General features: G+C 41.7%; 1 protein-coding gene across 2 annotated transcripts in view; it reads left to right on the top strand.

Annotated features, from left to right (window-relative positions):
- The window catches only part of nrg3b (neuregulin 3b), a 175,722-nt gene that overhangs the window by 70,196 nt on the left and 80,400 nt on the right, over window positions 1-25,126 (top strand). Inside the window, exon 2 of one of the 2 annotated variants that reach the window (XM_069517599.1) lies at window positions 14,769-14,901. In XM_069517599.1, the coding sequence (XP_069373700.1) occupies window positions 14,769-14,901 (133 nt within the window). Of the gene's footprint in view, window positions 1-14,765; window positions 14,902-25,126 lie in introns of both variants that reach the window. The other variant, XM_020082721.2, reaches the window with a different exon arrangement.

The raw sequence follows: 25,126 nt of genomic DNA, 5'->3' as shown, positions 1-25,126 counted from the left end.
TAAAACATCAGTGTCATCTGTGAAGGTGATTGCAGATCGCCGATCCCAGGCCTGAGAGCTTGTGGCTATAATCTGAACATGGTGCACAGTTGTGGCACTTGACCTTTTTCCTCCACTGAAATGAAAATAGTAAACATGACAAGCTGAGGTCCTGGCAGAAGTCCCCAATTTTCACCGGGACACATCTGTCAAGAGTGAAGACTGCAGGCTGGTTGGGGTGTCACAGCGGAGAGCAGTCATCCCATCGAGTCAATAAGGGGCCACATAAACCATTAACCAAAATCAGCATCACTTTCGACAGTTTATTTTATGAGAGCTTCCTTCTCCATGACAATTGTTGCTTTTTGGTCTGAAGGCACAAAGGAAAGATCAGTGAGCTGCCACTTGAAATTGCAGTGAGGGCGTTAATATGAGCCTCTGTTGTGCTATAACTGGATTAAGGTACGCCGCGCAATTTGTCATTTCTGGCTTCCGTTGCCTTCCTATTTGTCAATAGTGACAATAGTAAGGTTGCTATTTACTGCTTGAGCTTCCACCTGAATGAGTGCTCATCGCTGTTGCACTAATAATTGCATGAAAAGTTAATATGCTTTGGTCTCACTAATTCAATCATTTGTAATCTGTTTAAACCGCTTCTGCATGTGATTTTGTGGAAGCCCCCAAAGTATCGTCCCCAGAGGCTAATCTCAATAGCTGATGGGCTCAGAGATTGTAATACGGGCACGATCTTAAACAAAAATTCATTTTATTTTTCTAGTCTTATACAGTCTGATTCATCATAATTACATCTTATTACATTAGAGTATATGAAGACATGGCCATATTTCCGACATGAAATAATTGGATAACAATCATATGACAATACTATCAGAGATAGGACTGAAATTAGCATTACTCTACTCAAATTACTGATGCTGATTGACTGTAATGTCAAAATGCTTTTATCAAAATCCTCTATCTTTACTTTTGCGAGTATAAATGCTAGAATCACATTATGACAATCTAATTTCGGTGTCATGTTGGTGCACTAATGTTTTTCACTTTGCTAAAGAGGATCTGTTATCTTATGTGACCATAGATTGAAGGGAACATCTGTAGCAACTGTCGCTGCATTGATTAATTCTGAGCCGCTCCTCAATGAAGCTGTTTATTTGCCATTCAAAAGAACCTGATCTTGAGCTTCAGCTCGAGAGATTTATGTGCTTATCTTTGTGCAAGGTGCAGTATCTCCTGTCCCTAAAGTGCTCAATTCAATAGAAACAAACATATATACATAAAACAGAGATAGCATTTCACACTTTTTCCATGGAGCCAGAATTCTCGATCTTTTGTTTCCTCAAGAGGTCTTTTGCAGTAATTTGGAAACAAACATCCAGTCAGTAAAATATATTTGCCCCCGGCTTTCACTGAGTGTGACATATCAAGAAGCAGTGATATTGTTGTGTGGAGCAACAAGGGGACTGTATTGTATTCATCCCCAAATGGCTCTGAGCGAAACGTCTTTGATTAATATGTCTGTAAGGGAATGCCAGGCACCGGAGAGAACCACTTTCTGAAAACACGACCATCATTCACGCACAACATTTTTGTCCGTCAGGTTTAATGTTTTCGTACGTCCTTTGATGGAGGCCATAGAGGAGAATGGAGAAGAATATTTTGGGGGAGCAATATGTTTTCGAGGGATTTTAACAGCTCCTGCGTGGCAGGAGAAATCATCGCCATTAATCACGTCATGCACTCGTGCTGGGTGACTTGCATTAACATCAAACCCCATTGATCATGTTGGCCATTTTGAAGCCTTGCAATTAAAAACGACATTTTTCCACGCCGCTCCGTGTGTGTGTTTGGCAAAATTAAAAGGTGTAAGAAAGACATACTAAAATAAGCTTGTTTGTGCTTTTGTGTGTGTGGCTCTCCTGCAGTCGTGCTTCATCTCGGAGAGCGAGGTCACTCCTGCACCCTCACCGCACTTTTCCCGGCTTAGCTCTGAACACAAACACACACAGACGGCTTCTGTCTTTCTCTCCCACACACTCATGCACATAAATGCAGCAGGTGGTGAGGTGTTAAACAGACCATGATTTGGCTCGAATTAGACAGCAGACACTCCCTTAAGGCCGAGGGGGGGGGGGGGCTTAACAGGATTTCCCTGATTGAGCATCGGGGCCAACGCTGCCGGTCCCGGTGCCACTCTTTGGCATTTGTGCACAATTGGAGATGCACCACAGTTTGTGTTTGGCTGCTTCAGGATAAAAGCCTGTAGGTGCATCTGTGCTTATAAAACCTGCAACATTAACTTAATGCTCCTTACAAACTCGTTGTCACAGCAACCCCCCCCTCCACTTATCTGTTTCGCTAAATCCATTTAAAACTGGCACGTTATCATCGAGATGTCAGAGGGAGGCCCGATCGGCAACCTTTTCCTTGTTTCTGCATGTCACCATTATTGGATCAGAGCTACGTCTTTCTGCTGAGAGTGAGCAGTCTGAAAGGCATGTAATCCTGTTGCCACTGCTCTATTGAGAGCGGCGGGCGTTTGCGGGTGTGTGTGGCTGCGTGTTTCTATCCGAGTTTATTTTTTCTAGAGCTCTGGGGTGATAATGCCAGTGTGCATTTGCTGTCTCATTGTGTGCATTTGTAGAGAGAGAGGAAGCGACCCCCAACATATGGCTGGCTATATTGAGCAGACTGGGGTGATGAGGGAAATCTTCCTTGTTTAAGCGAGATCCGAACTCATCAGGGCTCTGCTTCGTCCATGAGATGCACAGTTAGTGGGATTTATAATTGGGATTAACTGTTGTCCCCTGGTGAGTATTTCCAAGCTAGTTATCATTAATGTAATCCAATTAGTCCATCCATTGTGTTTACAGATTTGTCTCTAAATTACTGAATGCAGGTGTAGACTCAATAATTAACCTTCAGTAAATAGATTCACTTTCTATAGATTATTCCACCGTACTGGTGCTTGGAGGCGGATGTTAATGGGACTTTAAGTTTTTATTAACATTTAAATTGTTTTGTTGACTCCTCCCCTCACTTGAGCTTAAAGATGTAACATTTCACAGTTCTTAAGTAAAATGTCGAACCTGGAGAAATCCCACATTTTTTCATTGGCTTTGCTCGTTTGCTCACTGTGAGCAATCTATGAAACAATTCATAACGTGAATTCAACTTCAATACATCATTTCATCTGTGAACATAATTTGCCCCTGAATTGCGATTTGCGCTGAATTTTCTACTTCTGTAAAGATAATTTGAGATCCAGTATCCAGGTGAGTTAAATCCTTTTAAAACAAAGGAGTTATTATTTTAACCGTATGATATAATGATTTAATAGCTACATTTCTTTATACTTAAAATACATAAAATGATCTCTTATTGGGTGCACAGCTTTTGCAGTGATCCCTTAGAAAAGTGCAGTTGAGCCCATTTGCTCTCTCTCCAGCCGATCCTGGCTCCAGCACTAATGAGAGATGCAGGTATTGATCTTCCCTGGGATTATTGCTGTAATTGCAGTGTAACTTATTTAACGTATCTGCACCATTAAAAGAAGCTGCTGGTTGAAGAGAGTATATAAAAGAAAAAAAACTGCAACACAAAAGCAGCAGTGTGAATAATAAGGGTTTGTCTGAGATTGGAGGGGGTCTGTGAGAGTGTGCCTCCACCAACTGCACGGGTGGAGCTTGTGTGGTGACCTGCTGACCTCGAGGCGGGCGGCAGACGACACAAACATGACATCAAAATTACAGTGTTATAGTTGATTGACAGTCACACACACCCCTACTGTGCCCCTCCTCCAACTGCAGCCTCAGACTCACCAAAATAACAAGAATGGCACTTGGTAGATAAAGAGCATTCCTCCGCTAAGGCCCAACAGTCCCACCATCCTACTATCAAGCTGCACCAAATGACACAGATGTCACAGAAATCTGTTTCCCAAATATGTCTGATTGTTTTTATCATGATCTGTGAATTATTACCTGTGAAAAAGGTTAAAATATTGAATCAATCATCTCAAAATGGAATAAATCCTGGATCTGCCCTGTGATCAGGATCCGCTGCAAAATGTTATGGTGTCTCTCCCGACCCACATCAAACAATCTGTTCTGTTCTTTTGTCTAATCTTGCAAACAAACAAACAAACAAACAGACAGACGGACAAAGTGGAAACGTAACCTCCTTGGCAGAGGCAACAAACAGGCTTGAGCACAGATGAACATTTCCAGGGCACTGACTGTGTGTCAAATACACAATGTAGGACAGCACGAGCTCGGCTGATGTTCCCCTCCTTCGGACTCTCCTTGCTTTTTCATATCAACAGAATCACCAGATGAGACGGTGCCGGGGCTAATCACATCTTCCCTCCAGTAAGCACAAGTCCCAAACCCCACCTCAGTCAATTTTTACACCAGCTCCGTTAATCCCTCTCCCTTTTGATGTTCGCCTCTGTTTGTATGAAATCAATAAAATATACGGCACAAAAACACTTCCCCTCCACCCTCATCTCTGCCAGAGCCGCCACAAGGAGCTAGTCTCTGTCTTCCTGGTCTCAGGAGTCACAAAAAGAGTCAATTGTTATTGGTGGGTGCTAAGACCAACCCCCCTGCTATGCTCATGTATGCCCTCAGTGGCTCCATATGCCAAGAGAGCTGCCAAGAGAGCGGACAGGCAAACTCAGTGACTGCCAATCTGCAGATGCAGGAGCCGTCCGCTCATGCATATTAAACCCACACCACCTGCTCGTCGTACATCACACCCTGCATTCTTGGTCCCAGGAATTTTAATCAACCGCTCTGACAGGAAGCTACTCTCTGGTCCACGTAGCTGAATCGTTCAGCTCCTCTCCTCTCACACCGCAGCTCAGATGGTGATGCATGTAGATGTTGCATTTCTGCAGCATCTCAGAGTCGCCCGTGAGGAAGATGGAGGGTGGCAGGGAAAGACAAAATGTGGCGTCGAGGCAGAAGAGAGGAGAGACCACAAACCTTGAAATTCCGGATGCATCCGATGCTGTGTGGTTGCTCTCTTGTGAAGTGCTCACGTGTTGCACCTCCTCTGCTGTTGTTCTCTCAGTTGTTAATAATCGTCTGCGGGCTTTTAGTCTAATGTAAAAGACAGACACAGAGGGACAACGGGAAAAAAAGGAAAAAACAGAAGTAACCATTGACCAAAGCAACTTCTTAGTCTTTAATTGGTTTACACAGTGTGGTGGAGACAAATCAGTAGCTCCAACTTTTCATGACTATTTGATCTTTTTGCTCGTGCAAAACCGCATCTCGAGATGAGTGCTGCACGAAACAGTAGATTGAGTCATTTCCAATTCTAATATTTTTTGGCAGGCGTAAAGAGGATGCATGGCGAACGCTCATGGAGGGACAATAAAAATGCTGGGTTTTCACAAACAGGCAGTTTTTACACAACTGCGCTGTGATCATAACACAGATGACACTATGATTCTGATACTGATGAGCTGAGATGCACACAACTCCTCATCAGCTTCAAATCTGCATTGTTTAGCTTCTAGCCGCAACCGTCATGTCGGCTATGATATAACAGTAAGTAAATGAAGACGCAATTAGGTACTCATTCAACTGCACCTCAGTCTCTCTTCCAGAGTCCCCTGGCAAAGCATAATCCTCTAGACCCCAGGATTAAAGTTTCATGCCATCTTTTTAAATATAGTCTTAAATGCAGGAAAGAGAAGAAAGAAAAAAAAAAGGCAGATGGAGACGGGCACTGCCAAGACGAGTCCAAGTGTGGTATCGGAATCGTGGTAACAGTCAGAGGCACATGAAGCCAAAAATGTCACGTTTGGTAAATGGTTTGTTAATAAATTGCGACGAAGAACAAAAGACCTTTCATGGAAATGAAAAAGTATTTAATGGAGGCATGTTGTGCTGATACACACGCACGGAAATACTCACACTGAAGACAGATTGCGATCATGTCTGTAAATCCTAGATCATCGTATCTGCAGATGAGTGTTTGCAAATAACTAAATCTAATTATGCTGCTGCTTTTTAATAGGTGATATAGTTGATTATGAATTTGTATCAGATGCTTTTCATCATGATGAGATTGGATGTTTAGGGCTACAACCTCCTAATGGATATTGTGTGTCCTGATAAAACACATTAAAACCCTTTATACACTGCATTTAATTTGTAAATCTAGTCCATCGGTGCTCTACACTGCTTCTTTGCACATATGTCTGTGTGCATTGCGTCTTCTTTCTCCTTTTTCATGGTGTCCTGTTTGTAAATAGTGGTGAATTATTGAACATCGAGCCTTTCCTCAAGCAAAACTACTTGCAGTATACTTCAGTAAAAAAATCAACAAGCGGAAGCTTTAATTTGTGTCTCATTTCTCTGTGCGCGTCCTCTCCTGGAATCCAAATCTAAATTTAAAGCCATTGCAGTTGTGAAAATCACCAAAGCACTAAAGCAGCCCCACTCATTAAATATGCATTTGATAGATTCAAATTTATTTCTCCAGTTGCTGGTTATTCGTCATTATTTGCTCTGTAAGTAATGGAGGTAATGGCGTTAAAGTACATCGCCCACTGTTGAATATGAGGTAGAGGCACTCATCCCGTTCTGAACAGCTTTTATGAGTTCTCCCCCTGGAGTGAATTGACGTATGTTTACAGCTGTGCCGGTGTCCGCCGAACTTTACAGCAGTTTTGCTAATGCAATGCTAACGTGCAGCACATTTCGCCGTAAAGATCACCTCGACTCACGATGCTCATAATGCACAGATCTGTCACGAAATAAAGAAATGTGGCAAAGAAGTTAAACAAAACTGGTAGCAGCCATTTGGATGATTCCTGAAGCCATAAGCAGTAACGAAGTTTTGTCCCTCCTGGTGGTATATTATGATAATTATACCCCAAATTACAATCAATGAATCAGGATAAATTATCTGTCTGGTTCCATATTACTGCAAATGGGTTGCGAAGACAAATCAGCGCGGGAGAAATTGCATCTAATAACACTGCTCTGCGTTCAGCGCATTCTTATAAACCTCATTAGTGATTCTGGTCTTAAACAGTGAGTCTATCACCTCTGACGGATTACATTCTGACCTTGATCGCCTGAAAAGAAAACAGCTACAGGAGGATGTGCAGGTGGAGAGAAAAGGAGTCGCTCTCAGCCTCTCTTCACAGCGCCACTGCCGTGAACCCCATTTGGAAGCTGTGGGCATTGTGGCTTCATCAGCGCCGCAGTCAGAGTAATGTGAAGCTGAGGTGGCAAATTATCTTTGAAAGCCCTGAAGACGACTTCAAAAAAACACATCACAGTGCTGATAATAACCTGACAATATTCATCTTAATATTCATGCACCCCACTGTGTTCTTATTAAAGGTACTTTTATGATACTTCATCTGGAGCAGGCACGGCATAGACGTCATATAAAGATGGACGGCGTGACAGCTCCGCAAAAGTGCAGTGCAGGTTATAAACCCCTCATCCTCCGTGTTAGCATTCAGGACATGGGCCAAACAAAAAAGAAACGTCATAGTACGCATCAAGTTAGCAATAAGGTGGCGGCATTCCCTGTTGCTACTGTGTATGACATCATTGTGCAAGATGGCAGCATTTGTATCTAGTGTATTATGGCTTCATTTGTGGATGGTGTGAGGGAGTAGACACATGTTGTCCATCTTTTTACGTCTAAGGTCCATGGACTGTTAAAAAATATACCATCTGTCACATTTGTACAAAAGAGTAATACAGTAATGTCGTTCCAGTTTTCTCAGGGTTCTGCTGAGGATAAAACAAAAACATATTTTCCTCCCATCTGCAGAAAAGTGTTTCGAATGTCTGTGCTTTTTCTCAAGTAACAGTCCCACTCAAAAATTACACACTCCCTCCTCTGTCAGCCGCTGCTCCCCCGATGTTTGCACAGTTTCTCCTATTGGTGATGCAGGTTATGTCTGACAGCGCAGACATAGCTCACCTGCAGCAGAGGAACAGTGCACATAAGACAACAAACAAGCTGAGCCGACTGATGGAGCGCAGCACAGGCGACGCGGACCGAACAGTGCAGTCTCTCGGCTGCAAAAACACTTGCACTGTGCTTGCGTGGGTTATGGGGATAAAATTTCATGGTCACTTTATGATGTGTTTTGGAGCCGCTCTGAGAGAGGGAGGGGTCTGGAGCTGCAGGGACTTCTACTTGTTGTGCGAACTCCGATCATCCAAACTTTAATCAAGATTCAGCTGACACCAGGTCAGGAGATAATGTACATAATTAAAACTTTTCATTAGTTCCCTTAAGGTTTAATGCATGTTTGATGTCTTCTGAGGGTCTACTTTATTAACCTGCTGCTTTGGGCCTGAAACATATTCAAAACCTGTTTTTACTTCGTCTTGTAATGATACTATTACATAATGACTGGACTTGATGGTATTACAAGAAAAACACGTTTAAGTTGTGGATGCACCCCGCAACAAAAATTCAGAAAAGCATGTATCTCTTTTTTCCCTTGAGATCCATAACAAAAACCTTTCCAACCACAGATGGAAAAAAAAATTCCGCTATTGACTTGTTTGTTTGAACAAATGCAAAATAGTTTGACGATTAACATGCAGCAATTTAGCATTGAGGCTTCATAGCCAACGCCACTGAGACAGGAGTGAAGGACACCTGAGTATCTGTGACAAATGTCCCATCGAAGGCCAATCACCAGGATGTCATGGTTACCAAGGCTGCATGCTCTTTAACCCTGCTTACTGGCAGCAACTGCCACTTTTAACCAAATGTTCAGCAGGTCAACGACTATTTGTTTATGTCAGGTCAGGGACAGAAGGTCCTCAGGGCTTGTTGTCTTGATAAACACCTGCAAGGCATACAATCCGTGTGTGTGTGTGTGATATTTGACAAACAGACCAAGGTTTTGCCATGTGTGTCTAGTGAACTGTAGGCTTATACGTATTGACCCACAGCTATATCGGCCTTTACTCGTGCTCACCAGCTCAAGGTATTTTAAATATTCATGTGTGCTGTTTACAGCCTGAAGCTTATGTAACAAGGCGTATACAGCATATAGCATCTTTTGCCACGTGTTCTGCCATAGTTGGATTAAATTACTTTCATGTGTGTTAATCCTCAACCTAAAATACTAGCTTAGTGTCTCACAGTGCTTGAGATCAAACAGTAAAATTGACTTTGACAGCAGTATATTTATGTAGAGAAACGTGATAGGAACCAGATTTGTTATACTGAAATCCCCAACGTCATGTTAAACATCCACCTTTCTACAAGATACAGCTTGTTTATGCAGTATAGAACATATACGCCAAGATTTACTTAAAGGTACAAATAAATAGGCAGACATTTACTCAAGTAAAAGTAAATGTACCACAATAACTATTCTACTTGGGTAAAATTGAGTAAATAAATACTTGCTTTCAAATGTAGTTTAAGTATAGAAGTAATTTGTGGAGTGGCGCCTATACCCAAATGGCGTCTTCCTACTTTGTATTCATATAAGGAGGCGGGGATCCATGTTACCTGCCCGCTCTGATTAGTCTGGTCTTTATTGATTAGTTTTTAAAACATAAAAAACAATATCAACACATAAGCAAAATGATGTTCACTGATATATGTAGTGAAGTAAAAGTAAAAAGTACCCAAACAAATCCAAAAGTTAGGTACAGATACATGAACAATTTACTTTAGTACAGTTATGAAGCACATGTACTTTGTGACATCCCAAGACTGTTTACCATCTGTATTGGCCTCTATGACATAACATTGTACTTTTAAAGATTAGACGCATTGATTTGCATTGTCTCTTACTTTATTGACCTCTTACTAATGCAATGCATAGTAGCGTTTAAGTGAAAATGATAATGTTTAGTCATTAGAATTAACTTTGTGATGGAGCTCAGCGGCTCAGTCGAGCATCATAAGCACAATTGTTAGCTTAGCTGCTGTTGTTTTCACATTTATGAGGGAAAATTGTATCTCAGAGATGATAAGAATGCTTAGAAATGAATCCCTGAATATCTGAAGTAGCATCACTTCATTTATTAATGATTGGCACATTCAAATCTTACTTTTTAAAGTGCAGTTAAACTATGTCTGCTTGTGTGTAAGTTGGTATTTTGTTTTGTCAAGGCCAATTTTTTTGTCCATATCCACTGGACTATATATTTCTCTGAATATTGTTCTGTCCAAAAGGCAGCAGTGCATGATGGGTAAGCAATCAGCGGGCTCTCTCAGGACTCTCCCTTTACGTAGTAAGGCTCTCTTTGATGTGTACTGCAGTAAACACAGGCGGTTCTCTCCCGACCACTGTCTCCTGGGGGATAAGGCTCAGCACAAGAACACTAATGAGCACATTAGAAGGAAGCCATAGAGGGAAAATGCTAGTTGTAAATGGAATTGTCTCTTGTGTTGTCTGTAGCAAGGAGGCTCTGTCTAGAGTGTGTCTGAATTCATCTCACTACATGCATATAGCAGCGTCTGCATGAGCAGGGCATATACAATACGGAGGAGTCCATTAGTCAATTGCACCAAAGTTATTCTTTTGTGAAAATTCTCTCCCAACCTCATGGAATTGTAATGCAAGGTTTTAAAAGAGGATTCAAGTAATAACAGATAAAAACGGGAAAACAACTACTGCTTTCAGTTGCACTATAATTAACAGTTGAAGGTAATCATGCATCTGAGCTAAAATGTGAAAAGCAGGACTGTGAAACAGAGCTGACTTATGCCTCTCTGACGATCACAGTCACAAAGCATCATGAATAGAACATTCAACAATAAGGCAGGTTTCCTTTGCTGTGTTAAAGCGAGTGTATTCATTAAAAATGATTCTTGTTTAATGGAACTGAGTTTGCTTCCTTCTGTAAAGGATCAGAGTTCAGGCAAACACACATATCCATGTTCCATTGTGCAACATCTGCAGATACCGAGATGTTTTTCTGCACTTTGATTAGCTTCATGTTTGCGCATTCACAGATAAAAACATCAAGTGCTGTCACTTTTTCTGAACAAAAAAACATAATGTGTGATGTGTTGTTTTCCGTGGTAATATCGTTTGTAATCCGAGCACGCATGCATATTTACATTCACTCTAATTTTTGATTCACTAGCTACAACTCACGGGACGTTTGCCTTAGTTGTTTAGTGATTGTAACCTTCACGCTACAATAACAGATCTCTTAGTAATGAAGCCCCCCCCCAATCAGAAATACATATCAGAATGAGAAAAACCTACATTTACCTAAAGCTAAAAGCCTTTTTGAAGATTTTGGCGATCCAACAGTAACGACTGAGCAGAAGTGCTAGGCTCAGTATTCCTCTCAGATAACTCTGATCTCTCAAGCATCATGTGAATCTGTGATCCCCAGCCGGTGGATTCCTTGAAAGTTACCAAGGGAATTGGCAATCTGGATTGCCTTTGTGCAACGGGGAGAGTGAGAGACGTGAAAATGATTTCAAAGAGTCCAGGATGAATCACGCTCCCAATGCAGCTGCCATTTATTAGCACATTTTCCACAATGCTGTTATTTTTTTACAGCAACCAAACGGTTGCTGTGTTTAATAGAGATTGCTAGAGGCTTGCATGAGGACGATTTTATTTTGAGAAAAAGGAGGCTTCATTAGAAGTGCTGAAAAATGAGCCTAGTGGCAACTTGTATGGTGTGTTCGTCATAATTAGTCGTGACTCTACATCTCAATAATCACTAAAAGCAAGGGACACATCATTTAGTAGCTATCACCTCAATAATGAAGATAAAGATTCATTTAAAAAAGTGTGATTTCATTACTAATTTAATATCAAAACGAGCAAAAAAATTCCCCCTTAATTGGTTTGACGGCTTGAATCTCTTACTGGGTTTATGTTGATACCAATCACTTCATACTCAACATATGACAACACAGAAAACATCAAAATATATGAAAACCCACATTTTCGCCTTTCTGCTTTGTCGTACTCAAGAAACTGATTAATTGCGTTCTTAAATCCCAGTTTCTATTCTGGCAGGGGAATATTTAAAGAATGTTTGACAGATGCTCGTTCAAAAAAAATTGTACTTGCTACTTTGCTGATTTTTTACCATTTCTTGCCTGTCACAGTGATGAAAAGAGAAGCAGTAAGAAATTGACAGCCTGTGTTGCTGGAGGCCAAACATACTGTATGTGAAGATGACTTGTTCCTTGATGTGGCCAACAGGGCTAAAAGAGTGGAGGTGATTCTTAGAACATGTTTATTTTAATTTGCAGATTTGGTAATTAGTGCAGACAAGCATGAAGTGAATTTGAATTTGTTACGGGTATTGGTCACTATTAAATGAAGAAGATAATCGAAACTATGGCGCCAAAAGTAGACAAGGTATCACTTTAATGTGCACCTTACTGAATCAGGAATTGTGCATGGGTGTTGGTAATATAATCTGCCCCTCTGTGTAAATTGTGGCCCCTTTATGGCCCCTGATTTATAAAAATCCTAGATCCGCCACTGAGATCAACCCATTCTAGAAATTATTTCTCATTCAAACTTTGCTGTGCTATGTTTAATTTAAGATACTCTTGTCTCTCTGGGTAGAAAACTGGCACATCCGCTGTCTGAAAATGTAGCGATATACAAAAGGTGCTGCACTAATGTCCCTTGGAGTTTTTCTGGAAGCTATATAAAAAAATATATGGGGACATCATACATCATCATCGATTCCCCAAAGTGCTGTGTCATTGCTACGGAGATGACCTTGTGTAGTTCACGTTCCACCCCTCTGCTCTGTCACTAACATGTGACAAATGAAATGATGGCGAGCTTGAAACATTTCCCATACGAGAGAGAACGAGAGCTTTCTCCTCCAACCTCTTTTGGTCGAAAAAGACAAGATGACAAGTTTTGAAAAGAAAGTTTTTGAATCGCCCGAGCACAGATAAAATTTCTTCATACAGGTACTAAAAGGGTGTTTGGTATCTGCATGACCTTGGCTTCTCTAATGTAAATATATCAATGGTTAGGCTTACAGCACAAAATCAATTCTGGCTTTTGACTGAACAGCTCTGCCCCGTGTGCTTAAACCTGAACCGCTGACCTAAAATAGCGAACGTTGTCTTTGTATATCAAATGTGCAGTTTTTCGCTTGTGGTCACTGCCGCTGTCTGAATAAAAGCTGCAAGGGACTTTTAATGCCATGACAATTATTGCGGCAGACGTGCATACCACAGGAGGGAGTTGTGTTCTATTTTCTATTATTAAAGTTTCATCCTGAAATAGATAACCTTATGAACAATCCACCCTGGGAATTTGTGGAATTAATATTACAAGATGTGATGCTGTGTGTTTTAAAGCCTAGAGAGTGAAAGAGTCAGCTCAGGTTCATGGCCTGCTTTCATATGCATCAAACTCTAGGGGCTGATGAATGAGAAGTGATCCAAAAATTAGCATTCGCAAAGCAAGACGTGCAACAGATACAGATTGTGCATGTATTACCTGTTAGGTACGTCCTCGCATGTAGAACCCACATGCATCTGCACATCTGGTGTGAGCTGCTTCATTTAAGTGGCAGGAACGATATCTTCCAAAGTTTTGGTCGGTCCCAGGAGCGTCACATATCTCAGTTTGTGTTCCCTCTGATCCTTCATCATCTCTGGGGCCTAACATCAAGAGCCCCAGATTTATCAATCAATGGCCATAAACAAAACACAGATTGAACTGGACACTGGGGCACAAAAAAAAGAGAGATTACCGAGTTTTTACTCTCCTGCACGCGATTGGTCGCTAGAGCCTCAGCTGACAAAAGGCCAATGGCCGGCACATAAAGCAGCTTGGGCTACAAAGATTTGGCCGACAAACAAAAGGATGACAGAGATATGACAGTTGGAAGAATATGTTGTGTGTGCGCACATGTGTCGCTGTGCATATTATAAATGGATGAAAGCAAAGTCACATGTGTAATCCTATTGTATTGTCAAGGTATTGAGCATAATACCAGTCAATCCAATTTTCAATGCTTGATTACATCATGGAATGAAAGTGCTGCTGAGTGATAATCACTATATATGTGTGTGCCAGTGCACTTGTGCATTTTGCGTGTGGCTGCACATGCTAGCATGCACAACGTTTGGGTGTCGCTGTGGCCACATGCCTGACAGCTGTGCATATTTCACAGGGGGGAGAACCCTGCATTGCAGTGCTCGTGCACGGCAGCCATGCTCGTGATGCGAGAGCAGCTCAGGGTCAGACTGGAAGAAGAGAATTAAAGGCTGCATCACCGGGGCCCGTCTCTCACTGTGCCCTGCCTCTGTGTGATGTAACGTTATGTCTTCACCTCTATTATTTATTTCTGTGTTTACCAAAGCGACCAGATGGGGAAATTCATTGAAGAAGTGAGGTTAAACGACTTCACACGAAACAAACAGTGCACTGTTGATAGCATTGATGACTCTGGGGTTTGATTTACATCATGATTCCTCTATTGCATCAGGGTTTAAGTTAAAAATCTTCAGGCACTTTTCCCTGTCCATAATGAAGGGAGTTGTTCCGTTGGCCTTCTTGCCTTTAGCTAATGAGCTTCAGAAATCAACAAGGAATGAAGTCGTCTCTTAAAATCTGCAGAGAGCAGTTGAATTAGTCCAAAAACAGAAATCAGTGTAGAAGAAACTACAACCAGTGGCACATCAAAGAGATTAAAGAAATGAGAAATGTTCATGTGCGAGTTTGCAACGATTTTAGAAGCAAAGTTGAAAGAAATGAGAATTGTTTAACTGTAACTAAATCTGTCTCCCTCTGTCTGCAGCAGTGGCCCCCACGCTCCCCAGTCCACGTTCGGAAGTCTTCAAGCCTTGTGTGGAAGATAAGGACCTGGCCTTCTGTCTGAACGAGGGTGAATGCTCAATCATTGAAACGGTGGCCGGGGTTCACAGGCACTGCAGGTGAGCGTGATGGTGCTTGTCTGTGTGTCTGTGTGTCTGTGTGTGTGTGTGTGTGTGTATGTGTGTGATGCATTTGGTTACTTTCACAACATCGATATTTCCTCTCTTTGCCCTTCCCCTCTAACTGCTAACCTTGGGGTCATTTTCATTCAAGCATGCTTTTTGTTCTGTGTCCGGCCTGACAGAGCGTGTTCTTTGGGCGATGAAACGCGGGAAAATCGTTGTGCAAATGCAACTAAGATGCACTGGTGATCCAGAGATTTGATATATCCTTACTGGAGATCCAGAAGTGCTCACTAGATCAAGTGTGTCTGGAAATGACCCCTCACATTTTTGTGAGCGATCGCAAACTTCATTTTCCCCATCCTCCCGTAGCCATCTGACAGCGTACACAGCGTAAATCGTTAAAGTTCCCACTGGTCAGCTGATTCTCCCGCTCTCCTTCTTGCCACATAATTATTTCCTCTGACAGTCGACATTTTCCAGACTTCAGTCTTTTGGAGCTCATCGTCTGTGACAGCTGTAAGTCTTGGCTGTTTGACAGATTTTCTCCCTGGTTAATTTCTGCAGTAATGACGTCGGGAGGAGAAGCACAGAACTTCACTTGTAACAAATTAGTTTCCTCTGTGGGCAGCGGGAGCGTTTTACTACAGCCTTCAGAAAGTCCTGCAGGTTTAGAGTTAACCAAACATTTTTCAGGCTGGTTAACTCTGAAAGATGCGGGCAGCTTAAAAACATAACAAGGATAAAAGTAACATAAAATGCAACACTCTTTATCCCAACAAGACCCAAAGCCCTAAATAAAAACTCACCCCAAAACCTAAGCGTTGTTTGAAGACAACCACCCAAAACCTGAGGGGTTTCTGAAGAGCCAACAGAATTGCCAACATTTACAAAAAAATTCTCAGCCTCTAGTAGATATAAACATGAAATCAAAAACTTTTCATAGTTAAATAATTTGGCTTTCATTGCAAATCATTTCCATTTCCCTAAACTTTGTGTTAAAAAAACAATAAAGACACTCGCTTTTAAAAATCTAATGCTCTAGTGAAAATACTGTCTAATATTAGGATCAATATCCTCCTTCTCCAGAGTGGAAGAAACCCTCAGCATGTTATTTCTACTCCTTTGCTTTGGGTGCTTTGCAAAAATGCTTATTTACTTTCCCTAAATCTTATAATGGTTAAGCAAACCCCGAGATCCACAATCACCCAAATTACTAACCCAGGGATCAGAGATGCTTTGGTCGCATTAGATGCAGCTGATTTTCTAAACCACACACACACTGTGAACATGAGGAACAAATATGATCTTCGATTTGGTTCGACTAAACTTAAATAGTGGAATAAGTTGTACACAAAAAGTATTTTTCGTCCTGCTCCTCACTGGACTTTGGTTTGACAAACTGAGAAACCAGCAACCTTTTAGTACCTTTTAGCTGTTCAATCTTTAGCATTTGCATGATATAAAATAAAATGTATATACTTATATCTGATAGCGAGACTATGATTATTTAAAAGATAAGAGAGAGAGAGTCAGTGTGTTTCCTGACAAATTACAGTGGCCGGCTCAACAATTTGCAATGTGGCGTCTGCGCAACAGAAGCATCAAGAAACCCTGAAGACTCATAGCAGCGACCCTCTGGACTATAATTAGAGACAGCCGAATAACTGCATACAATAGGAGTCAGCACAGGCTGGAGGGCCTAACCTAGTTGCGCTATCTGGCGATATTTCCTAAGCCGAACGCCCGTTGTGTGGAAAAATGATTACAGGTTTGTGCATTCTTCTATTGAAAGGTTGTTTCCTTTGCCCGAGAGAAGCTGAGGCAGTAAGTCAGAAAGAAACATCATGATTTTACCCAAATGAGAGTCATTTGAAAATAAAGGCTTCCTGACCACGACAATGTCAGAACAGCAAGTCTATAAAATTGAAATAAGTTATACTTATCGAACCTTTAAAACAAATTCTTTCCATTCCCTGGTATAGAAGGGTTTTGTTTATTCTGTCACTTGTCTTTCATTTTTGCTTGTGAAATGTTCAACTGTCTTCACTGGCCTTTTGTTTACTTTTGATCGTAGCTGTTTCCTGCTGGGCAGGTAATGTACAATCAACTTGTGTTTGCTGAAAAATGGCTTCCCGCAGTTTTATTTTTCTGGGCTTCAACCATATGGACTGTCAAACCAAAAAACAATGAGCTGAAAGCTGCAAACAGCTGTTGAGTTGCTGCTGTGCCATTACGGTATTCATGCCACATTGTACATGATCTCTTCTTCCCTTCGTCCTCCTGTCAGAGGGACTGTGCAGTGAGATAAACACAGATATCGTCCACATTACTGGAAAAAAGTAAAACAGAAAGAATTTGTTCACACTCAACTTTCTGGTGCCGGAGACGCAGTCATTGATCAGTCGCCCCTCCGAGCGATGTCAGATCAGTGGCATCATGACAGTCGCCCCTCATCACCGCTGCTCTCGTCTTTTAGGCAGAGAAAGTAAAAGTTTGAAAGATTGCTGCCTCCATTGACGTCATGTTCTCCTCCGAGCCACAGCGCAAACAGCATAATAGATGGTTGGATGTTTTCCAACATGAGACAAGTCGAGATGACTGCACAATCTTGAATCATTGGATGAGATCACAGTTTTGAACTTGGGAATCAATTCAGTTTGTTATGAAACATTTGCCTTGCTCTCTTCCATTACTTAGCCCACCCCCTTATGCTGGATGGTCATGTTTGCCGATGCTAATAAGGATCTCAAAATAAATATGCAAATGTGAGTTTAAGACCTACTTCCACATCAGCGCTCTGCCCTCTTATACACTAAGTAGAATGAATGTACAATAACTCAAAGATCCCGTGATAGTCAGGGTTCAACACATCATGTTCAATCACATGCTGGATTGTCATTGTGTAGAAATTGCATCACTTCAAATCAGGGTTTTTTGTGAACCAAGCAATCTGCCAAATCCCCCCTAGGGTAGTAGAAAAATCACTGATATGCACAATATGTACATTTCTGACGGTTCCACAAAAGTGAAGCCAAAGTGTCTTGATTCCCCCCTGGTGGCTGCCTGCAGTATAGACCTTCTCCGTGCTAGTGGATGAGATATGGGCCAAAAACATCAGTCAGCTTTTCTGGTGGTTTCTGTCCTTTCAGTTAGTTCTTATCACACTGACGTATGTTCAAGTGCTTCTTTTATCCAGCAAGTTTGGTGTTAATTAGTTATTTGACGCTAGATAAACATGGTGAAATGTCACGATTGACAGGTGAGACTGATTCCCGATTGGTCGAGCATGTGTATCTGTGGGAGCTCGTTACTGCGACTCCATCCCCTGATCTCAGTTGCAAAGACTCCTAAAGATGCAATCGGTGCATGATGGGGATATTTAGGCTTAATTTGTGGATAGTAGGAGAAAGTGGAGACGCATCGTCCATCGTACAGTCTGTGGTCATCATATCATTCAATCATATTTTCCTAGTATTCTTCTCAGTACCACAGCACTCGCATAGCATTTTGATGGTGACTCTGGCATTTGCACTACCACTACAGCTCCTCCTCAAGGGGAAAGTATGTCCCCACGCCAGAGGTAAAAAATCGCCACAGGTGTATATAGGGCACCCTAGATTAAATTAACACATGTTGCTGTGACCCTGTGAGAATAGATGCCCAGCGTGAGAATTCAGTGTCAAGACACAAGGAGATGAACAGAACCTGCACACTGTTGGAACACTTTGTCTGTGCCAGTGCAGTGCCGGAAGGTGCCACAGAGTCCACAGCTTCCTCCTTCAAGTGTCACTCCATTCATTATGATGCTTCCGGACGGTGTTGGGTTGTTGTTTTTTTTCCCCAGATGAAGAATTTGAGTTCAGATCTCCAAGCACATTATTCAGAAAGAGTTAGAAAATGATTTTAGTTAATGCATTTTGTATTTTTTTCATATACCCATGCCTTTAATCATGCACTTTCTGCTGTGATTTATAAGTGGTTGTTTCAAGGTTAAATCTCAGCACCAGAATTTCAGCGGTGCATAACCATGACTACAAAAACAATGTTTTTGTTCCTCTGTGCTTCCAGTGAAGTGAAGCTGCACTCATGGTAATTCAGCAAAATACCCAGGGTGTGTATCATTCACTTGTTTTTTTTTTTTTAAAGCAACAGTTCTGAGTAGAGTTACTGGGAGGTTAATTGTTAGTGCAAAGAGTAATGCATTGGTGTGCTCTGTATGTGAGGTCTGTGAATTACAGGATAGCGTGTGTGTAATTCAGTGAAGCGGAGCCTGCCAGAGCCACTTTAAGTCCTCCCAGAGCACGAGACTAAATAGGACTTTATGGCCTCAGATAATATCTGATGGAAATAACTGTGTTGTAATTGATCATTCTGCATGGATGGCCTACATTCAGCTCAGCTCTTACAGACGATGCGCCCCAACCCAAGTAATGTTCTCTCTGCATTTTCTCAATACAAATAGAAACCATTTCCAGTTGGTTCTAGTTAAAATATGCTGGACCTGCTCAGCGATGCAGGTTTCGACTTTGATGTGAGGTCTCGGCAGAAACTGCCTGACGTGCTCAGCAAACCAAAAGCATGTATTTAGCCACAGTTGGAGGGTGTTGTGGAATATATGAGTCTGGAATGAGGGCGCACTGCAGCTCTGGCCACCACCTGCTGCATTGTGTTGGTGGAACAGAGTAGTGGTCATTACGGCTTGAGGAAGCTCTGCATGCTTTACTAAAAACAGAACTGTTGATTGATTTGTCAATAATGGTTTCTTTCTGCAGAAAAATCATCCCATGCTGCAGAATATCTTCTTTTCTCGACTTAAAATGGAGGATTTCTCTTGCATAAATCAGCTGGTCTCCCTGTAATCAAACTACTCGCCTGCGTTTAACATTTTGTGACTTGCACGGACCTTATATCAACATCGCACGACACAGAAGCTCAGTTGTGTTGCACAGATGATGCAAAGCTGCTGCAAGTCTAGAGCAGAAACAGTCTGATGCTGCCACCTTGTTAAAGAGAAACACGAGGAGAAAATAGAATTTGCATATGAGTGCTGTTGTTTTTAATATTTTTTTATTCTCATCATGATGTAAGCCCGTAATGTTGATGTAAAACTGCAAAATGTGAGTGTAAAGCAAAGTTAACAGTGAATTGCTTAAGTGTTTAAGTCATTTTAACAAACTATATAATGTAATATTTAAATGCCTTCTAATATTCTAAGGTGTTGATATTGCTAGTATTGAGGCCTGAGCGTGTAATTCATGACGGTCTAACACCTGAAACCTTTCAGAAAGTTTAAACACAGATTAAATGAGAGTCTGATATTGGTTGTTTGCTCAAGATCAAATTTATCGGTGCAATTTCAGCATCAATTATAGACAGATAATATAGATAGATAATGGAATTGACCTGCTTTGCTTGATAATCACAGAACAGACAATAGTGAGTTGAAGCTGCCTGTAATCATTATGATTATAGAGGAGAGAGTCAGACTTGCCTGATGGCTTCTTTTGCCATTTATGTTCGAATGTGTTGCTTTTATTCAACTCAGTACGAAGGATAAAATCACTGTCCTTTGTGTGTCGTCGTGCGAGTGTGCATTTAAAAACCTGGTGGAGCTCAAGGTGGTTCGTGTCTCCTATTACCATGGAAACATCTTCCCTCATTAGTATGGGGCCAGAAGCAGAAAGAGAAAATAACTAGGTGTTGTTAACTCACATAGTGTTCCTGCCACTTTGAAACGTTCCATAATCTCCAGTCCTTTGCATCATATTCTACATATTGATTCTGATTGATCAGACCTCACAGGCTTATTGTATGAATAACCGCCGTCGTGAATAATTCATGATGGAATTTACACATTTGATTGCTTCAACTAACTCTGACATAAGATGTTGGCTCATATTTAAATTAACATTGATTTGTTTTATATGCTTTCCTTCAAAACCCGTCTGATGGATGACTGATACGAAAAAACAGCATTTCTTACGTTAACGTGCAGTGTGTGTGTGTGTGTGTGCGTGTGTGCATCTGAACGCCTGAGGACACATGTTCATCTATCCTGATGAGGAAGTGTGTGTTCCCTCACCCCCAATGACAAAAAGAGATGTTTCTCTTGGTAATTCACTGTAAGGTTAAGCTTGAGGATATGCTCAGAGTGTGTGTGTTTGTCTGTGTGAGTGTGACTTGTTGTTGTTTTTTTCTCCCAAGGACCCAGGAGATGTTGACAGCAGTATTAAAAGAGTCTGATATGACAAAATGAATCACATAAATGAAGACCACAGCCTCTTAACTTTCCCTTCCTGTTTTTCTTCCTCTCATCTTCCCTCTTTCTACGGGGAGCCAGTTCAGCGATTAAATTGTCACTGCACTGTCAGACCTTGACAGGCTGCACTAATCCACGATGCTGTCGCTCCTCTGCTGATCCATCCGGCTATAGGGAGGACGTTCTCTCGGCTTAAAGCCAATGGGCCATGTCGCCCGCTACCCCACCCAGCTGCCAAATGAAAGCAACACAATTATAAACACGGGAGAAAACTTACCTGTTCACAACGTAACATTACAATCCCATCGTCTTTGTTTGGGGTTGACCTGAGCTGGCAGATTCAATTGATTCATCAATTGAAAAAAAGAATGGTGCCCCAAATGGCAAACTGGCTTCATCCTTTCCTGACCTGAGTTTCAAGCTTTCAGTTTCTCTCAAATTAAGTTTTGCATGTTATGTGTAAGACAAACATTGTCATTCCTCCTTTATCTACTTACCACTACATGCATACCAACACACTAATTATACTCAATTCTCCATTCATGCCTACGTCTTGGTTAGTTAGGCATTATGCCACAGGCCCATCACGAATGCCGCAGATGAAAGACTCACATGTCCACATTCAGCTAATGAAGGATGCCTTGTTTTTTCGAGAGAAGCTTTAATGAGCGTGGGATGGATGCACTGGAAAGAAATCCACCATGCCATGTCAATTAAAGCCTTCAAAAGGTGTTGGTCTGTGTTTTAACGATAATATATCCAGCTCACTTTTAAACAAATATACATTAAATTGCTTCTTTGATATCAAAGGAAAGCAATGGCATCCTTTTGTAATACCATATTACAAGCTACTGGAATGTCAGTTGTGATAAACATTTTATTTTTAACTCAAACTCAATTTATATTACTCGACTGTAACTGTAGATTTATTTCTTTGTGTACTTCTCCAGTCATGACTGTCAAACTAAATTATATGACATTCATTATCTGTATGCATTTGTTTTTGAAAGGGTTTAACCTGAGCAAGACCTAAATACCAATTATGTCACTTCCATACAAGGTTATGGCCAAGTACAGGTATCAGAATGGATATTGGGCATTGGAACATCTCTTGTGGTTGTGCCATATCTAGCTAAATCCATGGTCTCTTAGCAAACTGAACAAAAATGTAAAGCTTCTTCCCCACATGCACTGCAACCCTGAATTTTTCAAGAAATTGCCCAGAGGTAACGGCGGACAACCCGTTGGGAGCACAGGAACCTTTCCTGGTGGCCTGAGGGTCGTTGGTGCACCCTGAACAGTCATCTAGATCAGCCATGATGTGAGTCACTGTAACCTCTGCTGTGCATGATGGCTGTACGTCACTGAACCGCTGAGGATTGCAGGCGTGTGTGTGTGTGTCCACACTGTCTCTTATAATGACCGTCGATAATGATAATAAACATCCATTGTTGATGAGCATTGGGAGATGTGAAGTGAGAGTGCAAGCGCACACACAGGAGAACTGCCACCTTGCCCCTAATGTTTTATTAACTTATAGACATAATTATAACCCACACATGGTTTCTGCTATGACTACACAGCATAGTTATTCCTTTAATAACATGAGGATGTTTTAATATATATTAATAATCAAATGTTATTTATTTCATATTCGTTGGTCTATCACAAATCTTTGTGTTTTTAATGTGGATAATTTTCTTCCCAGAAAACCGAGTGGACAAACGTTAGAATACAAATCAGCAGTGTGATGCATTGCATGAGGATGGCCTGGGATGTGACTAGTTCCTATTCTGAATTATTTGTTTCAGTCTGTCCCTGCCAGGAGAAGCTCAGGGATTAAAGGTGTTGGAGCCCAGCGTTGGCTAGTTAGTCAAGAGGCCACTGACACAACAGTGAATGATTTTAGTGTTTTCATATGTAGAGAAAGATCAATAAATCTTTGTTCAGCGAGGGGCAATCTGTTTTAAGTGCCTTGGTTGAGGCTAATTGGGTCAGTTGAAATCTTTAATTTAAATGAATTACATTAACCCAGCGTTTGGGATTCAAAGTGTCAACTCACCAGCACGATTGCTTCGAACTTTGTGCTCCATTGATTGTGTTGAGAATATATCCTTATAAAGGAAGGTTTGCAGAAGGAGCATGGGTCACAGTGAGTGAACTCGACACTATTTACACGCGGTGGCGGATTGTTTGCGTGAGAGTGTGCACGGGCTCACTGACCACTCGCAAGCAACTTAATGCTCATTAATTAATACAGTCCGCTGCAGTGAGTCATCAACCTCGATCAACCTCCACCCTCTCCTTTCCACCAGAAGATTTCTTCCTTCCGCTGCCATCGCTGGGAGCTGTAAGCTTGAACCTAATGACCAAATCAGTTGTACCTGACATTAAGCGGACGGTTCCCTGCCAGCTCCCAAGTATTAAGTCTGTGTAATGTCCAATTGAGCGGATATGTGAATGGGGAAGGTCACTGTCTGGAGAATCCCAGCGAGCAAGTGATGTGTTGGGGATGTTTAGCATTTTTCCCGCACGCTCCACAGAGGCGAGTATTTCTAGAGGGTGTGGGCACGTCTGGGTAGTTACAGCAGGCAGGTTCCCTGGTTGGAATCCTGGTTTGGCCATGGTCTTTCTGTGGAGAGTTTCCATGTTCTCCCCGTGTTTGTGTGGGTTTTCTGCAGCTTCCTCCCAAAGTCCAAAAACATGCGGATTGAGATTAGGTTAATTACTGGTGACCTGTCCAGGGTGTATCCCGCCGTTAGCTGGGAATGGCTCCATCTCCCACTGCAACCCTCTGACGATAAGCAGATAATGGATGGAGATCAGGTTTGACAAGGACATTATGTGAAAGGGCAAATTTCCAGTTTCTCTATATTTTCTAGAGTTAATATATGTGAAACCCTGCGAAGGGAAAGTCCCACCTACAGAGGCTTACAGCTACTGGCTCTTTCAACATCTTCAGTAGTTGTTACTTCAGAAAAATGCTGCAGTATTGGAATTCCTTCATAATAAAGTCAGGGGAAATCAGAGTACACAAATACACGCGTCTTTGTCGCTGCCATGTCGCCTGTAAATACAAAATGAGACCTAAGAAGATCACAAAGGAGATGACAGAATAACCAGCGCAAACATCGACTCAGTACGTCTCCCTGCTCTCTCTCTCTCTCTCTCTCTCTCCCTCTCTTCCCCTCATCAAATGCACACTAAGACTTTCGATAAAGTAGTGACGGAGCATTTGAACGCAGCCGCCACAAAGACGCTGCGTATGGATGTGAAGGCGGCGGCAGCATTTAACTTGGCATTTCTTCGTGAGCTCGGCTGGTGAAGGAGAACGTCTGCTCCTCATTACTGATGATTTTCAGTGGTGGACACAGAAAAGAGGCCGCATCTTCATGTTTGAGCACAGTTAGCACTTTGACAGGCGGCTTTGATAACTCTCGCAGATCTTTTGAGGTTTTTCTCAGGCACTGCCTTTCTGCAGCTGTGATAGTTGTGCCATGTCATTTAAACAATGGAGACGCGCATCCGTTCCTCTTATCTCAGGGGTATCAGATGGCTAAGATCTCTCAGATCCGGAGTTCAGGTGCAGTTTAGACCCTGAAGTCCTCTCAGCTGTACTCAGGACTGTCATCTGCACTCCACTAGAGGGAGCTCCACTGATTACATCTTTCATTTTCATACGTACAAACTGCTTTTTTTTTTGCTCCTTTATGTTCTGCTGGATCTAGTGAGAAAGTCAAGGTGTTAATATAGTTTTCCACATATGTCTTCACAGTGCATCATGTAAGCTAATCAGCCTTTATATTAAAGTGGTCATGTGTACATCCGCCAAACCTCAGATGAATAGGAAAGAAAAATCAGCTCTATTTCTTCCATTTTCTCCGTTTAGTCTCTGTCTGAAGTGCAGTACAATGCACCTCAGGCCTTCTTTGTAGCATCTTTACTGGCTTTACCTGAACT

Source organism: Paralichthys olivaceus, chromosome 21 (assembly GCF_024713975.1).
Source record: "Paralichthys olivaceus isolate ysfri-2021 chromosome 21, ASM2471397v2, whole genome shotgun sequence".
In the NCBI taxonomy this organism is placed as follows: Eukaryota; Metazoa; Chordata; class Actinopteri; order Pleuronectiformes; family Paralichthyidae; genus Paralichthys; species Paralichthys olivaceus.
The sequence above is the reverse complement of the archived record's forward strand: the minus strand, read 5'-3'. Positions and strand labels throughout refer to the sequence as shown.